This window comes from Electrona antarctica (genome assembly GCF_951216825.1).
Source record: "Electrona antarctica genome assembly, chromosome: 5".
Classification (NCBI taxonomy): domain Eukaryota; kingdom Metazoa; phylum Chordata; class Actinopteri; order Myctophiformes; family Myctophidae; genus Electrona; species Electrona antarctica.
In genome coordinates this window covers 48,515,687-48,531,300 of record NC_136810.1, presented here as the reverse complement: position 1 = coordinate 48,531,300, position 15,614 = coordinate 48,515,687, and the positions used below count along the sequence as shown (strand labels likewise).

Genomic DNA, 15,614 nt, shown 5'->3' with positions numbered 1-15,614 from the left:
AGCAGGCCAAGGACAACAATTCACTCATATTTTTCAAATCAGTCAACCGACACTGTCAATTTTGTGTCTGGAATTTCAAATACTCCTCGGAAGAAAAGAAAGTACACGATTGTGAACTTGTAGATAGGCCATTTCTTTTTTACACAGTCATGCAATGAAGTATAAAATAGGGCATTAATAATGAATGTCTGCCTGACAGTGATGAATTGTGGACAGTGCACCAACTGGTTGAGGCACAACCACCCCTTGAGATGGTTTCTGGATTCAACTAGATTCTTACCTCCCAGAAAACAATCATATCTACATTTGACTCACAACTCTTTTCTTTCCTTTCCTTTCCACTGTGCCACCTACACCCTCCCCAGCGGCCCTATCCTATCCTAGCATGGCTTCTATAAATATATTACTCACCCGAATTATTCTTGTCTCCTTGTCTTCCCTCATCAGCACCCACCTCCCCTTCCCACCCTTATTTCTCCACCACCCACAGTGTGGGATGGCCTTCCACTGTCTCCTGTCCCATTGGTAATTATAATTCCACCCTCCTATCTGTTTCACACACTCTCCCCAACTAAACACATACGTCCCCGACTCTCCTCAGCGGATCGAAAGAGCTTCTGCACCATCCACAGTACGGGCTACCTGAAGAGCTGGCCTCCGACGAAGATGGGCCTGGACGACGACAACGAACCCGACAACGAGGGCTGTAACCTGAGCTGCCTGGTGGCCATCGGCAGGCTGCACCCCCACATCGTACCACAGCCCAGCCTGGCGGACATCAGGGTCAAGCCCACGGAGTACGTCTCGCGACACGCCATAGACGGGAAGTTCGTCTTTGTGGACCAGAGGTGAGGATGTTGCACAGTCGTGGTGTAGAAGCAGGCGTTCCCAAGCTTTTCTGGTACCGCGGACCGGCTGACAGTTCGTCGTGCATTAACCCATTTTGACCTGAGATCAGATTCTAAAAATGTCTTCTACATCCTGACAGTTTTCTGAAAAAGCTATGTTTCTATGTCAGTCGTTCTTCGATTTTTCAAAAAATAGCAGACCTACAAGCTCGTAGCGCGCCACTCGGTGGCGCGCTATGAGCTTGTAGATCTGCTATTTTTCAATAGCTAAAGCATAACATAATGCTAACACCAAAAGGGGTTCCCGCCCAGAATGGGTTAATCATACCGAGACGAGACAGCCGTTAACTGGCAGACAGTCACTCACTGGCTGCTATTTATATATCGTTATATCACCTTTTTACCCGGGTTACATTACTATCCTCTGATAGTTGTACTTGAATGTGGACATGAATTAAATCATAATCCCGTTTAGTGTTTCATTAGGGCGATCGGGACTAAATAGGACGGCTTGTTGTGACACATCTGATCATGAAGTTATTTGTCACATCTGCCCCGCGTATTTTTTTTATTACAAGACTTAGGCAAACGGAAATTAAATTACAATGCCAAAAAGCCAATTAACCCATTTTGACCTGAGATCAGATTTCTGAAAAAGCTGTGTTTCTATGTCAGTGGTTCTTCGATTTTTCAAAAATAGCAGACCTACAAGCTCATAGCGCGGCACTCGGTGCCGCGCTATGAGCTTGTAGATCTGCTATTTCAATAGCTAAAGCACAACATAATGCTAACACCAAAAGGGGTTCCCGCCCAAAATGGGTTAAATTGTCAATGGCAATAATTTGCGTGACAATTAATCGACGACTTGACAAATGTTGTAATGGTGACAGGCAGCCCTAGGCTCACTCAGCACGTGCGTTCTCTGTCCAGAGCCACAGCCATCCTAGCCTACCTGCCCCAGGAGCTGCTGGGCACCTCCTTCTACGAGTATTTCCACCAGGACGACATCGGTCACCTAGCAGAGTGCCATAGACAAGGTAGATACTGTTCATACTTCTTACATTCTATCACCTAGCAGAGTGCCATAGACAAGGTAGATACTGTTCATACTTCTTACATTCTATCACCTAGCAGAGTGCCATAGACAAGGTAGATACTGTTCATACTTCTTACATTCTATCACCTAGCAGAGTGCCATAGACAAGGTAGATACTGTTCATACATCTTACATTCTATCACCTAGCAGAGTGCCACAGACAAGGTAGATACTGTTCATACTTCTTACATTCTATCACCTAGCAGAGTGCCACAGACAAGGTAGATACTGTTCATACTTCACCTAGCAGAGTGCCACAGACAAGGTAGATACTGTTCATACTTCACCTAGCAGAGTGCCACAGACAAGGTAGATACTGTTCATAGACTTCATACTACTTCATACATACTGCTGGGAAGGTTGTATTTATGAACTTTTTTTACCTATCAGTTCAATTTGTTAGTGGGCAGCAGTGGCTGAGGGGTAGAGTGGCCGGATTGTAACCGTAAGGTTGCCAGTTCGAACCCGGGCTCCCCCAGAGTTAGTGTCGAAGTGTCCTTGAGCAAGACACTGAAGACACTAATTGCTCCTGATGTGCTGGTTGGTGCCTTGCATGGATTCCGCCGCCATCGTTGTATGAATGTGTGTGTGTGTGAATGGGTGAATGTAATGCACAATCTATGTAAAGTGCCTTGGATAAAGGCGCTATATAAATGCACCATTTACCATTTTAGTAACCCTAACCCCAACCCCAGGGGGGTCCCCACATGATTTTGGGGGGGTCCCCAGTCCCCAGATGACAGTAACGTGACTATTTAAGGACTTTTAATACCTTTTTTAATATCTAAGATTTTTCATAATAATATACAAGTATAATAATACTCTAAAACTGGTCAAACATTGGCCAAATTGTCAAATATAAGTGGAATTGTGTGTGAAAATAGCCGATCTGCAAGCTCACAACACCATGCAACGCAAAGCGTTGGGAGCTTGTAGATCTGCGTGTAGATCTGTGGAACCAAGTAAATCAATATGTAATGGCTTGACCCCTACATCCTAAGTGCTTATAGTTATCAGGGTGGGGGGTCCCCAGTTCAAATATATGATTATTTGTTTTTTTGGGGGGGGGGGGGGGGTAGGTCTAGTTGAATAAAAGTGAAATATTTGGATCCGAGACGTAGTTACTGTATGTAGAAGTAAAATTATTGGAAATTGGAAAACTCCAGTAAAGTAAAAGTACCTCAAATTGTCTGTTATTTGTGTTTTGCATACAGTCCTTCAGATGAGAGAGAAGATCAACACCAACTGTTACAAGTTCAAGATCAAAGACGGTTCGTTCATCACGCTGAGAAGCCGCTGGTTCAGCTTCATGAACCCGTGGACCAAGGAGGTGGAGTACATCGTCTCCACCAACACTGTAGTGTCGTAAGTAACACATGCTAGTTCTTCTCTTAAACTAAGTGTAAGTACAGTGTGCTAGTCAGAGTCCCCAGACAATACATGTTGAGATGCTTTTTGAGAGGGTGGACTACAATTCCCAGAAGGATATGGAAGACAGACAGGTCACAGGAAGAGACAACTCCCAAAACATAATCATGTAGAGCACAATGCATACCCTGTACTGACAAAGATAGGCATTCTGTTACCTGTGCATAGATCAACAACTTTGTGCTTACCTTGTCATGATGTATCTAGTCCAATTAGCGACATGTAGCGTTGCGCAGTTGATTTGAAATGTATCCAGAAATATAGTCTCATTGACTTCCATTGTATGACAAAACAGCTCTCAGTCACTCTTTTAAGCACATAAACAAATGCAGACAGAGTTGATCCTGACAACATATAATCAACCAGAAACCTAACCGGCTTGTACCTCAGACCTTGAAGAAAAGTCTACAATATATTGACAACCCACCAGAAACCTAACCTGTAAAACAAGCGCCCCCTCAGCGACCATTGACTCCCAGGCTCAGCAAAAAAGACTCCCATAATACCACAACAACACCTGCAGGATTAGTTTCAAAGAAAAATCTAAACTTCCTGTAGATGTAGGCATTTCCTCTGGAAGAAGGTAGGAAGAAGTCCCGGTCCGGATCCGCGGATCTGGATCAAGAAGGTAGGAAGAAGTCCAGGTCCGGATCCAGATCTTCAAACACTAAGCTGTTTAATTAATTGTACAAAGGAAGTCAATGAGATGCAATTTTGGGATTATTTTGGTGCTAACCCTAACCATAATGTTGTATATTTGTGCTCTCCAGGTGTCCGCTGATGGACCATAATGGTGCTAACCCTAACCATAATGATGACCTATTGTTGTATATGTGTGCTCTCCAGGTGTCCGCTGATGGACCATAATGGTGCTCACCCTAACCATAATGATGACCTATTGTTGTATATGTGTGCTCTCCAGGTGTCCGCTGATGGACCATAATGGTGCTCACCCTAACCATAATGATGACCTATTGTTGTATATTTGTGCTCTCCAGGTGTCCGCTGATGGACCATAATGGTGCTCACCCTAACCATAATGATGACCTATTGTTGTATATTTGTGCTCTCCAGGTGTCCGCTGATGGACCATAATGGTGCTCACCCTAACCATAATGTTGTATATTTGTGCTCTCCAGGTGTCCGCTGATGGAAGGGTCAGACTACCCTCAGTCTGCAGCCTCTCCACAGAGTATGGACAGTGCTCTCACCTCAGAGGGTAAAATACTAACTTTTATATTTACACTCTTACCAGAATGTTTTGGTCACTTTTCCATTCCATTCTTCCATCCTTTCTTTTTCTTTTTTGAACTTTGTTTTTATTTTAAAAAATGAAACATGAACAATGAAACAGAAATCAAACATAAATGTGAATGCAAGAAAACAAAAATACATAACAAAAACTGAGACAATAAAAGAAATCCAAAGAAAAACAGAAAAACAGCTTGACAAACTTCAAAAATACAGAATTTCTCAGACAGTACAAGGCAAGGCAGGGAACAGCAGGAGACATGACTCATAATATACAGCAGATATCTAACATTAATTGTCACAAGCCCGGCCTGCATCCAGCCCTTGCTCGCACCCCGAGGAGACAGAAGCTTCTTCCATCCTTTCTAATGTACTTTCTTCTGTTTCTTCTGTTTTTTAGTTTTTTTTGTGTGACCATTACTTTATTTCAATTTCTGACAAATTTAATGTCCCAATGCATATCCCCTATAACTAAAAATACATTGCATGGATGCACCTGGGACGTATCCTCAGTGATGTATCCTGAGGTCAATGGGGTTTCGGGTCTACCAACATCATACCCCTCACTCAGGCGACCCAGCCGGGGTTGATCAAATCCCGATTTACGTCCCAGTAGCTATACCCTCCATCAGTCCATCAGGGAATGAGCAAGGCCACACAATCCGTTGCTCCGGAACTACTCTGCCGGGACTGGGAGTCCCGGCAGAGTAGGCTCTGTGGGTTGACTGACTCCTGTCCGGGCCTATGTCTCACCAGGTCCACTCCTGCTCTCACCAGGCCCAGGACCTGTGCGTTGCACCAGACTCCCAGCACCAGGCACTTCATTCAGGAGTGGTGGATTATAATGGCCCTCCTAAAGGCCTCACCGAGGTTTATTGGGCTTCCTCCTCACGGAGGACACAGGCTGGGGTGCTAACCCATACTGCTCACCCGGGTGCCGTCTACATTCCGGCTGTCACCCGTCTCTCCGATGGTCACCAGACTATACCCGGTTGTCACATAGTCTATTCCTATGAGTCACTATAAATAGAATAACTATAATACATCGCATGGACGCACCTGGGACGTATCCTCAGTGATGTATCCTGACTGAGGTCAACAGGGTTTCGTTATAACTACCTTAGCTCATGTTGTGAGATTGTGGAGATGCTATTTTCCCTGGGGGAAAAAAGGTTTTGAAAGTTATTGAAAATGTGAGGGACACCGGGGATGTTAAGTGATGTTGGTCTTGTTGTTCATGCTGTGTTCCTATTGGTCGGTATTTGTTGTTCATGCCGTGTTCCTATTGGTTGGCAGGTATTCATATTGGTCGGTCTTTGTTGTTCATGCTGTGTTCCTTGGTTGGCAGGCGGTGGAAGGCGGGCGCTGCAGACGGTGCCAGGAATCCCAGGAGGCACGAGAGCAGGAGCCGGAAAGATCGGACGTATGATCGCTGATGAAGTGATGGAAATACAGAGGTAGGTAGTTCTTCCACATGTGATAGTAACGGACCAATCTCCTACCAGTTAGCTATTGATGATATGCACACAGCTGCCATCTTGCCAGCAAGGTGCTACCTAGGTGCATCTTCCCATAGACAGCCCATTCATCCAAACAGAACAGTCCTATCTAATTGTATTCAATAACGTCAAACTCACCAACATTGCAGCTGTACGGAAAGCTTGAATTATCCTCTTTCTATCTGCAATGTGTTTGTTTAATAAAAATCCACTGTAGACATGTTATGAGATACTCCCTGGCAAGAAATTCCTTGCAGATGATTTTTTTTCTAAGTGTTGAAGTTTGGAAGTGCTTGTTGACTATCACTCAACAGCCCATGTGTACCACCTGTTTTGAATTTGCACATAATGCAGGAGGCAGCAGGAGGTTGCTTTACTGATAACGAGTGCTTCCAAACTCTGACACTTATCATCTTATTATCATCTGCAAGGAATTTCTTGACAGGAAGTATCTATCATAACATGTCTACGGTGGATTTTTATGAAACAAACACTTTGCAGATAGTAAGACGATAATTCAAGCTTTTCGTACAGCTGCAATGTTGGTGAGTTTGACGTTATTTAATACAATTAAATAGGACTTTTCTGTTTGGATGAATGGGCTGTCTATGGGAAGATTAACCATCAGTCTCCAGTGCCTTTGCTTCTTAAAGGTTTAGCAAATGACTGTACTTTAGTTTCCCAAGAGTCATTCTATTGCATCATTGAAACCCAAACAACAATTTTTCTTTTTGCTATTTTTCAGTTGGGGAGGGTGTAGAGTAGACCACGTCTCCTCCATATAACATATAGTACTTTATTACCTTATTATACTGTAGCTTCATTGAATCATCAGAAAAATAATTGACAGATTAATCAGTTATAATAAAAAAAAGATGAGCTGCAGCCCTATTTTTTTCTCTCTCATACACAGGATCCGAGGCTCGTCTCCTTCCAGCTGTGGCTCCAGTCCTCTGAATATCACCAGCACACCTCCCCCTGATACCTGCTCCCCTGGGGGCAAGAAGGTAGCGCGCGCACACACACACACACACACACACACACACACACACACACACACACACACACACACACACACACACACACACACACACACACAGCCTATACCTGGCCTAGAGGGCACCTCTCCACGTTTTCGTGGAAAGGTGGGGCGGTGTTCTACAGTAGCTGTTTGTGTCATGTGACACCGCTGTGTCTGTCACGCACAGTGTCAGTGTGTGTGTGTGTGTGTGTGTGTGTGTGTGTGTGTGTGTGTGCGATGACGTCCCAACGGGCGAGCGAGGTCATTGTGTGTGTGGTTGACACCCGATCTGTGCACGCTCTCGTTCCTGTAGACAGGGAACGCACGTGAGCAACATGGGAAGAGTCTGGTTTCAAAACAGGGTCGTTAACCACTGTGCTGATTAACCACTTTCAGCTTGGCGTCCCTATTTCGGGCACTTAGGAAACAAATGATGAAACGTAAAGTAGATGTATTGAGTAATAACTATGTTTTAATTGTTTGCTATTATCAAAATACATTTTATTTTATATTAGAATAAACATTTGTACTGTATTTTGGACTTTGTTTGGAGTTTACACATCTTCTGCAAAGATAAAAATTAAAAACAAATTTACAGAGTTAGGTCAGCACAGATTTACTTTAATGAGGATAGGGTTAGTTATGGTATAGTGCAAATAAGAACTTACCACTCATCTGCATCATGTACTACGCTGTACAGACCTCCTTGTTCAATAAGAGCAACATTATTTGAGCTGCGTACATACAGTATCTGGCGTGCCTCTGTCTCCAGTGGAAACGGAGCTGTTCTATATGGCGTGTCTCTGTCTCTGTCCAGTGGAAACTGAGCTGTTCTATATGGCGTGTCTCTGTCTCTGTCCAGTGGAAACTGAGCTGTTCTATATGGCGTGTCTCTGTCTCTGTCCAGTGGAAACTGAGCTGTTCTATATGGCGTGTCTCTGTCTCCAGTGGAAACTGAGCTGTTCTATATGGCGTGTCTCTGTCTCTGTCCAGTGGAAACTGAGCTGTTCTATATGGCGTGTCTCTGTCTCTGTCCAGTGGAAACTGAGCTGTTCTATATGGCGTGTCTCTGTCTCCAGTGGAAACTGAGCTGTTCTATATGGCGTGCCTCTGTCTCTGTCCAGTGGAAACGGAGCTGTTCTATATGGCGTGCCTCCGTCTCTGTCCAGTGGAAACGGAGCTGTTCTATATGGCGTGCCTCCGTCTCTGTCCAGTGGAAACTGAGCTGTTCTATATGGCGTGCCTCTGTCTCTGTCCAGTGGAAACTGAGCTGTTCTATATGGCGTGCCTCCGTCTCTGTCCAGTGGAAACGGAGCTGTTCTATATGGCGTGCCTCTGTCTCTGTCCAGTGGAAACGGAGCTGTTCTATATGGCGTGCCTCTGTCTCTGTCCAGTGGAAACTGAGCTGTTCTATATGGCGTGCCTCTGTCTCTGTCCAGTGGAAACTGAGCTGTTCTATATGGCGTGCCTCTGTCTCTGTCCAGTGGAAACTGAGCTGTTCTATATGGCGTGCCTCTGTCTCTGTCCAGTGGAAACTGAGCTGTTCTATATGGCGTGCCTCTGTCTCTGTCCAGTGGAAACTGAGCTGTTCTATATGGCGTGCCTCTGTCTCTGTCCAGTGGAAACTGAGCTGTTCTATATGGCGTGCCTCTGTCTCTGGCCAGTGGAAACTGAGCTGTTCTATATGGCGTGCCTCTGTCTCTGTCCAGTGGAAACTGAGCTGTGTGTGTATCTCTGTCTGTAGATTCAAAATGGAGGAACACCTGAGCTACCGTCAGGACCAGGGATCATCCCTGGTCCTGATTCAATAGGATACCCATACTCCAACCAGTCTATTATGAGTGAGTATGACACGTGCACACGCACGCACGCACACATGCAGGACACCCCAAGACCCATTGTCATATAATTCAAATGCAATGGGCTCTATGCACACACGCCATTTTGGAAAGAACTTTGGTTCTGTTTGTACAATCTCAGGCTTATGGGGGTCCTTTTTTTTGTCATCAAAGTTTTTTATTGATTTTACAATAAAGCATACAAAATACACATGACTTACACAAAAGAAAGAGACAAGAAAAACAAACAAAAAACAAAACACAACTAGCAGTCAAAAAAACAAAACACCCCTCCACATTCTGTTGTTGACAATAGTGATTATATCATCTGTAATGTATTACCAATTACAAATTGTTAATGCAACCATCCTTTAATATACAAATAAAAGTAGTCCCATATTTCATGGAACTTCCCTTTGACATTGGTCCTCCTGGCAATTGAGTATTCGAAGGATGCAGTTTCCGTCATAAGTTGGGTCCAGTCTGTGATCTCTGGCGTAGCAGAGCTCTTTCAGTTTCTCAATATCAACCTGGCTGCAGTAATAAGACCTGCAGTCACTAATTCATGTTGTGCCTTGGTGACCCCCTGTGGCAGCACTGTGCGATCTCCCAAGAGACATAACCTTGGGCATTCTGGTAGTATTAGCCCCATCCATTCTCCAAGTTTCCCCAGTACCTCTTTCCAGAATGGTATAACCACAGGACATTCCCAAAAAGCATGTAAAAATGTACCATTTTACATTTCCAACACTGTTTGTCTTCCACCAAGCCCATCCTAAACAGTTTCACAGGGGTATAGTAGAATCTATGTATAATTTTGTAATGTATAAATTTGCTTTTAATATCCCTAGTGGCCCACTTATGGGGGTCCTTGAAATTAAAAGGTTTGAGAACCACTGCACACTAAATGGAACAGAGCCAAACATGTGAAGGAAGCAGGGAAGTGTCCTGGAAGTAGGAAGAGTTATTCTGTGTGGATAGAGACCATTCAATGTATACTGTATTTAACCCATTTTGACCTGAGATCAGATTCTAAAAATGTCTTCTACATCCTGACAGTTTTCTGAAAAAGCTATGTTTCTATGTCAGTCGTTCTTCGATTTTTCAAAAATAGCAGACCTACAAGCTCGTAGCGCGCCACTCGGTGGCGCGCTATGAGCTTGTAGATCTGCTATTTTTCAATAGCTAAAGCATAACATAATGCTAACACCAAAAGGGGTTCCCGCCCAATATGGGTTAAATTGATTGAGCAGCGTCAATGAATACGTTTTTCTCTCCTCTGTTTCACATCGTGTATTCTAGGCGACAACTCCCACCTGAGCATAGACATCATGGACGAGCCTGGCTCCAGCAGTCCCAGTAACGACGAGGCGGCCATGGCTGTCATCATGTCTCTGTTGGAGGCCGACGCCGGCCTCGGGGGCCCCGTGGACTTCAGTGACCTCCCCTGGCCTTTGTGAGATCCGGGAACCATAGAGAATATTGACTCCTCCGTAAGACCGGAGCCACTGAAGGAAGGAGTTCTGTCGGGTTGCACTACTACTACTACGCGTGCCACCTTGCTGTTATTAATTTCCGAACTCTTGGCCGCGTATAGTATACGTAATGAGGTCCTCTTCGTCGACCGTGTGACATTGTCACGGTGAGACGCCCGGAGTCATACGAGCAGGCCTGAAACTGTCTGTCACTTGTTACTTTGGCGGTGGCCGTGAATGAACGAGGACGATAGCTGTTGTCGAATCGTGGCAGCCACCGGAAATCCTCTGTGACTTAACTCTTATCTATCAGTGACTCTGAGCTCTGTCAGGCCATGCCAACCTACAACCAACCAACCAACCAGCCAACCAACCGACCCCCTACCCGACTCCACGCCAGCCAACTCACAGCTCTCCGAGGTTCCATTTCCTGCACTCTCAAATCTGTAAAATGGGTGTAAAATGGAGTCGGAGTGACATTCAGGATTTTGCAGTGTGGACAGTTTTGGGAATTGTGTCGCTTACTTGCTAGAATGTGCCGGAGAGAGGGCGGGCGGGCGGGCTGTGGAAGGTGGACCGGGGTGTGGAGTTGGGCATAGGGGAGACCAGTCGACATCAGTGTCCTACCAACCGCGGCCCCTGTCAGAACGCTCACTGTACTGTATATTAAAGGAAACCCTGTATAGACGACAAAACATTGTTTCACACAAATAGGTATGCCTGTGTTGCGCTCCCCAAAAATGGCCATATTATCCAACTAATCTCTAAATGGGGAAATGCACACAAGCGAAAGTGTGCCTCCAGCTATTAGCAAAACAATTGCCATTTAACCCCCTATACTACAACGGTGGTGGTGAAAGGGGGTGTGGGCGGGGCTCACGATATGTCCACCTCAGCTTATTAGTGCAATCCTGCTCATCGTACTCCATGAAAACCCAGAGAACGGTCCTGCTGGCCCACGTTCAACGTACTCGTTTATTTGCTGACTATAGAGTCGGTGAAAATAGCGGTGCTAAACTAGGAGTGCTGATGAACTCGTTTAGTTGGAAAGTAGTGCTGATACAGGATCAGCACTTCTTGCGAAGGCAGGCCCTGAGCCAGTGAGACGTTTTCAAAGGCAGGCCCTGAGCCAGTGAGACGTTTTCAATGGCTTTTAAAAAAATATATCAGATGTGGTATAAAAGGCCTGAGAAAAGGAGACAGGACCTGTAAAGAAACGTGCCATCTTTGGCAGCCCAACTGCCCAAAAGGAGTCTCATCTGTACATGCCTTTTAAACTGATTCTGACCTGAGATCAGATTCTAAAAATGTCTTCTACATCCTGACAGTTTTCTGAAAAAGCTATGTTTCTATGTCAGTCGTTCTTCGATTTTTCAAAAATAGCAGACCTACAAGCTCGTAGCGCGCCACTCGGTGGCGCGCTATGAGCTTGTAGATCTGCTATTTTTCAATAGCTAAAGCATAACATAATGCTAACACCAAAAGGGGTTCCCGCCCAAAATGGGTTAAACTGATTCTCGTTTTGCTCTGCTGGGGGGGTTTGTGGGTCTAAGGGAATATTGCCTCACACAATTTCTCCTCGCAACGTGAGAACTTGGAGATATATATAAGGTTACGGTCACACATACAGTACACGTCTTGAACGGGAGTGGCCAATGAACGTACGCCGAGAAAATCAATTTGTCGGTGTGTAGTTCGCTTGACTTGCCCTGGAGTGGTTGTCCCACTGACGGTGGTGGAAAATATATAAAAAAAATACTCACATTCTTTACTTAAGTAAAAATATCAATACTGCAATATAAAGATGCTCTGTTACAAGTAAAAGTACTCATTATGCAGACTGTGCCATTTCAGGTTTTCAAATGTATAAAGATATTTTGAAAATAGACGAAACTGGCTGAAGTGGGTACTCAACTGTATGTTTTGTAATAATAATCAAAATCTACAAAGTAACTAGTAACTCAAGTTTTCAAATAAATGTAGTGGAGTCAAAAGTACAATATTTGGATCTGAGATGTAGTGGAGTAGAAGTAAAAGTGTTGGAAATACTTTTATACCTCAAAATGTTACTTAAGTACAGTACTAATCTAATCTACTTAGTTACTTTCCATCACTGCATAACAGGGAAAGAATGGGGCACGTCTGTTTCTGATGTGTATGTGTGACTGTGCCCTAGGGGCGACTCACACCTTCGCATCTAGCATACAACATTGATGCATGCTAGATGTATGAAAGGGTTTGTTTACATCTTGCCCCAATGCATTTCCAATGGAAGTCACATGGTTTGACACAACATTTGTGTTGTACGGCTTTCGGCTGTGTTTCGACTGCCCCCCTCCCCCTCATACAACACAAATGTTGTGTCAAACCATGTGACTCCCATTGGAAATGCATTGTGAGCTTGCATCAGTCAATACGTCTCATACAACAAGCATACATCAATCTGTTGCGACCGTGTGAGTGAGGCCTTAGAGTTAATTTGATTTAAAAATCTGCAGATTGGGCACTTATCAAACCCTTGTTTGCGGGTTTAGTGCAAACTGTCTTTCTAGTCCAGATTGGAGTATGGGTTGGAACACGGGTCTAGAAGCAGAGGGGCAGAAATCAAGGCAATGTTAACCCAAAAGATCCATTCTTTGAAATGGGAGTAGATCTAACATAGTTTGTTTGTATTGCATCTCATGACAACAACACAGGGTCAGATAGTCAGTGACACTTGAGAGTATCTGAACGGAGCTCTTGTTTTCATTGTCTGTTTTCCTAGATAGGCCTACTTAATATCTTCAACACAACCTATCTCTCAACCTCGCCAGCACTCTAGAGCAGACAGGCAAAGTGGGAAGGAGCCTGTGAGATTTTAGATTTAGGGATGAATCTCATGAATCCCAGGGGTAAGACCTTTTTTAAGAGCACTTTTTTCAGTTGGTGTCACGTCACGGGTCCCTTCTGCGGCCATTGTGTGTCCCTGCTAATAAAAAAAATAGGTTGTTTGGTAGTGGATGCCAAATGGTGCTAATGGCAGAAACTCATAGCAGGACAAGAAAGGCATCCTTTTAAAGCAGCCCACTCTATGGTCATACCAGTTCCCTCAAAACTGTATTGAAACTGTACTGGCCTATTGTCTCGAGGCCAGTGGTTCTCAAAGTGGCGGCCGGGGACCCCCAGTGGTCTTTGAGGGAGAGGGGGGGGGGTCTCCATGCAGTAAAATGGCCCCTATTTTATTTTCCGACTATTCGAAAATTGTCAGCCTGCATGCTCACAACGTGTTGCATCAGGACGCCTTGTGAACTTGTGGGAGTCTAGGATACCAAACAGTATCAATTTGGGGTTTCTTGACTCTTGATACAAACATGTCTATGCTTCTAACACGGTTTCAGCACATCCCGTGCATCAATGTCATTACTTAACCCATTAACCCATTCTGACCTGAGATCAGATTCTAAAAATGTCTTCTACATCCTGACAGTTTTCGGAAAAAGCTGTTTCTATGTCAGTCGTTCTTCGAGTTTTCAAAAATAGCAGACCTACAAGCTCGTAGTGCGCCACTCGGTGGCGCGCTATGAGCTTGTAGATCTGCTATTTTTCAATAGCTAAAGCATAACATAATGCTAACACCAAAAGGGGTGCCCGCCCAAAATGGGTTAAGACCTGAGACCAGATTCTACAAATCTCTTCTTAAATCCTAACAGTTTTCTGAAGAAAAAATAAACTGTTTCTATATGAGTGGTGCTCAAACCTTTTCATGTCAAGGACCCCAAAAATGATATGTATTTGGCCCGCCGACCCCCAACTCAACACACGTTTTGAGATAGTAGTACATCTGCTATTTTTGGATTTGAATTTCCGAAAAGTAACGGTTTTGGACATATAAGATGTCCAGTCCACCCGACAGCAGTGACATCCTAATACAGGTGGCTTGTGAGGTTACTGTGTCTACTCTGTTATAGTGGTTTTCTGTTTCAATGTTTTTACACTACACACTACAATACAGTGGCCCCCTTGTTGATATACCCCTCCCCACCTGACAATAATGTATCAAATCTTTAAATATTATCATGTTAAGAGTATACTTTATGCAAATATATATGAGTATGATGAGTGTATTGTATGTATCAGCAGTGAAATATTTTTAAAATAAAATTATTTGTTTCTGTCATTTTCAGTTCTGACTCTTCCTTTACTTTTTTTTAAATATATTTTTTATCCCACGATTTTGTAACCCATTTTTCACCCCTGTGTCAATTATCTAATGTGATCCTGGGCTCTACACACCCTCCGCCAGCCTAGTCCCCATATATGGGGGACATGGGGAGAGCAATGGACTTGAACTCATGCTTCCTTCATGCCTGAGTGTCCAAGTTGCTCCTTTACACCTGGCGGGGGGGAGTTTCCCTGGTTGGACGTAGCGCGCGGAAGGAACACGTTATTCCAACCAGTTCTTTTCCCCTCCATCAGGCGCCCCGGCTGGCCAGGGGGAGGCAGTTTAGAGACCAGGATTACTGCATGTTTTTTGTGAGGGTACCTACCCTAGGGGACACGGGGAGAACATGCAAACTCCACACAGAAAGGCCCTTTCGCCAACCCCCCGCCAACTCTTCCTTTACTATAGCGTTTCTCAACTTTTTCCAATTTCCAGGTCCCTTCCCGCTCCCCACACCCAATTAAAATGTATTAGCATGTGATTTTAGCCCCTCCAATGCATGGCTTTTGAAGATTACATCATATGGCAGGCTTGGCAGCCAAATCTGTGGGGTTTTTAATGTGTGTTTAGAGCACTTATGACATAAATGGTTTGCCAGCCAATTCTATGATCCTTAGTGTTTGTTTTGGGCACTAAATGACTTCACATGAGTGTGAATTTTACATAATTTATTAGCCTAAGCCTACTTCCCAGGGAGAGAAAAAGAAAAGCCTGTTACTACTATTATAATTTATAAGCAGAATTGTATATGGATGTCGGGCCCTGTCACATGAGGCCCCTGTGGCATGACACTGACATCATTATCATGTCAGTAACATGGACAGTACACATGTCAGTAACATGGACAGTACACATGTCAGTAACATGGACAGTACACATGCCACTATCATGGTCAGTATTATGTAAGTATCGTGGTCAGTATTATGTCAGCATCATGGTCAGTATTATGTCAGTATG

General features: G+C 44.3%; 2 protein-coding genes across 3 annotated transcripts in view; one reads left to right on the top strand and one right to left on the bottom strand.

Annotated features, from left to right (window-relative positions):
* Positions 1-3,988, bottom strand: part of ppfibp2b (PPFIA binding protein 2b) — a 156,980-nt gene extending 152,992 nt beyond the window's left edge. The window contains exon 1 of the mRNA XM_079501459.1: positions 3,561-3,988. The gene's annotated coding sequence lies outside the window, so the exon portion shown is untranslated. The remainder of the gene's footprint in view (positions 1-3,560) is intronic.
* The window catches only part of LOC306923403 (basic helix-loop-helix ARNT-like protein 1), a 43,340-nt gene extending 31,490 nt beyond the window's left edge, over positions 1-11,850 (top strand). The window contains exons 6-14 of one of the 2 annotated variants that reach the window (XM_079501464.1): positions 448-525; positions 602-848; positions 1,779-1,885; positions 3,159-3,309; positions 4,512-4,591; positions 5,972-6,080; positions 7,036-7,129; positions 8,888-8,984; positions 10,284-11,850. In XM_079501464.1, coding sequence (XP_079357590.1) covers positions 448-525; positions 602-848; positions 1,779-1,885; positions 3,159-3,309; positions 4,512-4,591; positions 5,972-6,080; positions 7,036-7,129; positions 8,888-8,984; positions 10,284-10,441 — 1,121 coding nt within the window. In that variant the 3' untranslated portion in view covers positions 10,442-11,850. The remainder of the gene's footprint in view (positions 1-447; positions 526-601; positions 849-1,778; positions 1,886-3,158; positions 3,310-4,511; positions 4,592-5,971; positions 6,081-7,035; positions 7,130-8,887; positions 8,985-10,283) is intronic. The other variant, XM_079501465.1, reaches the window with a different exon arrangement.
* Positions 11,851-15,614: the final 3,764 nt, after the last annotated feature.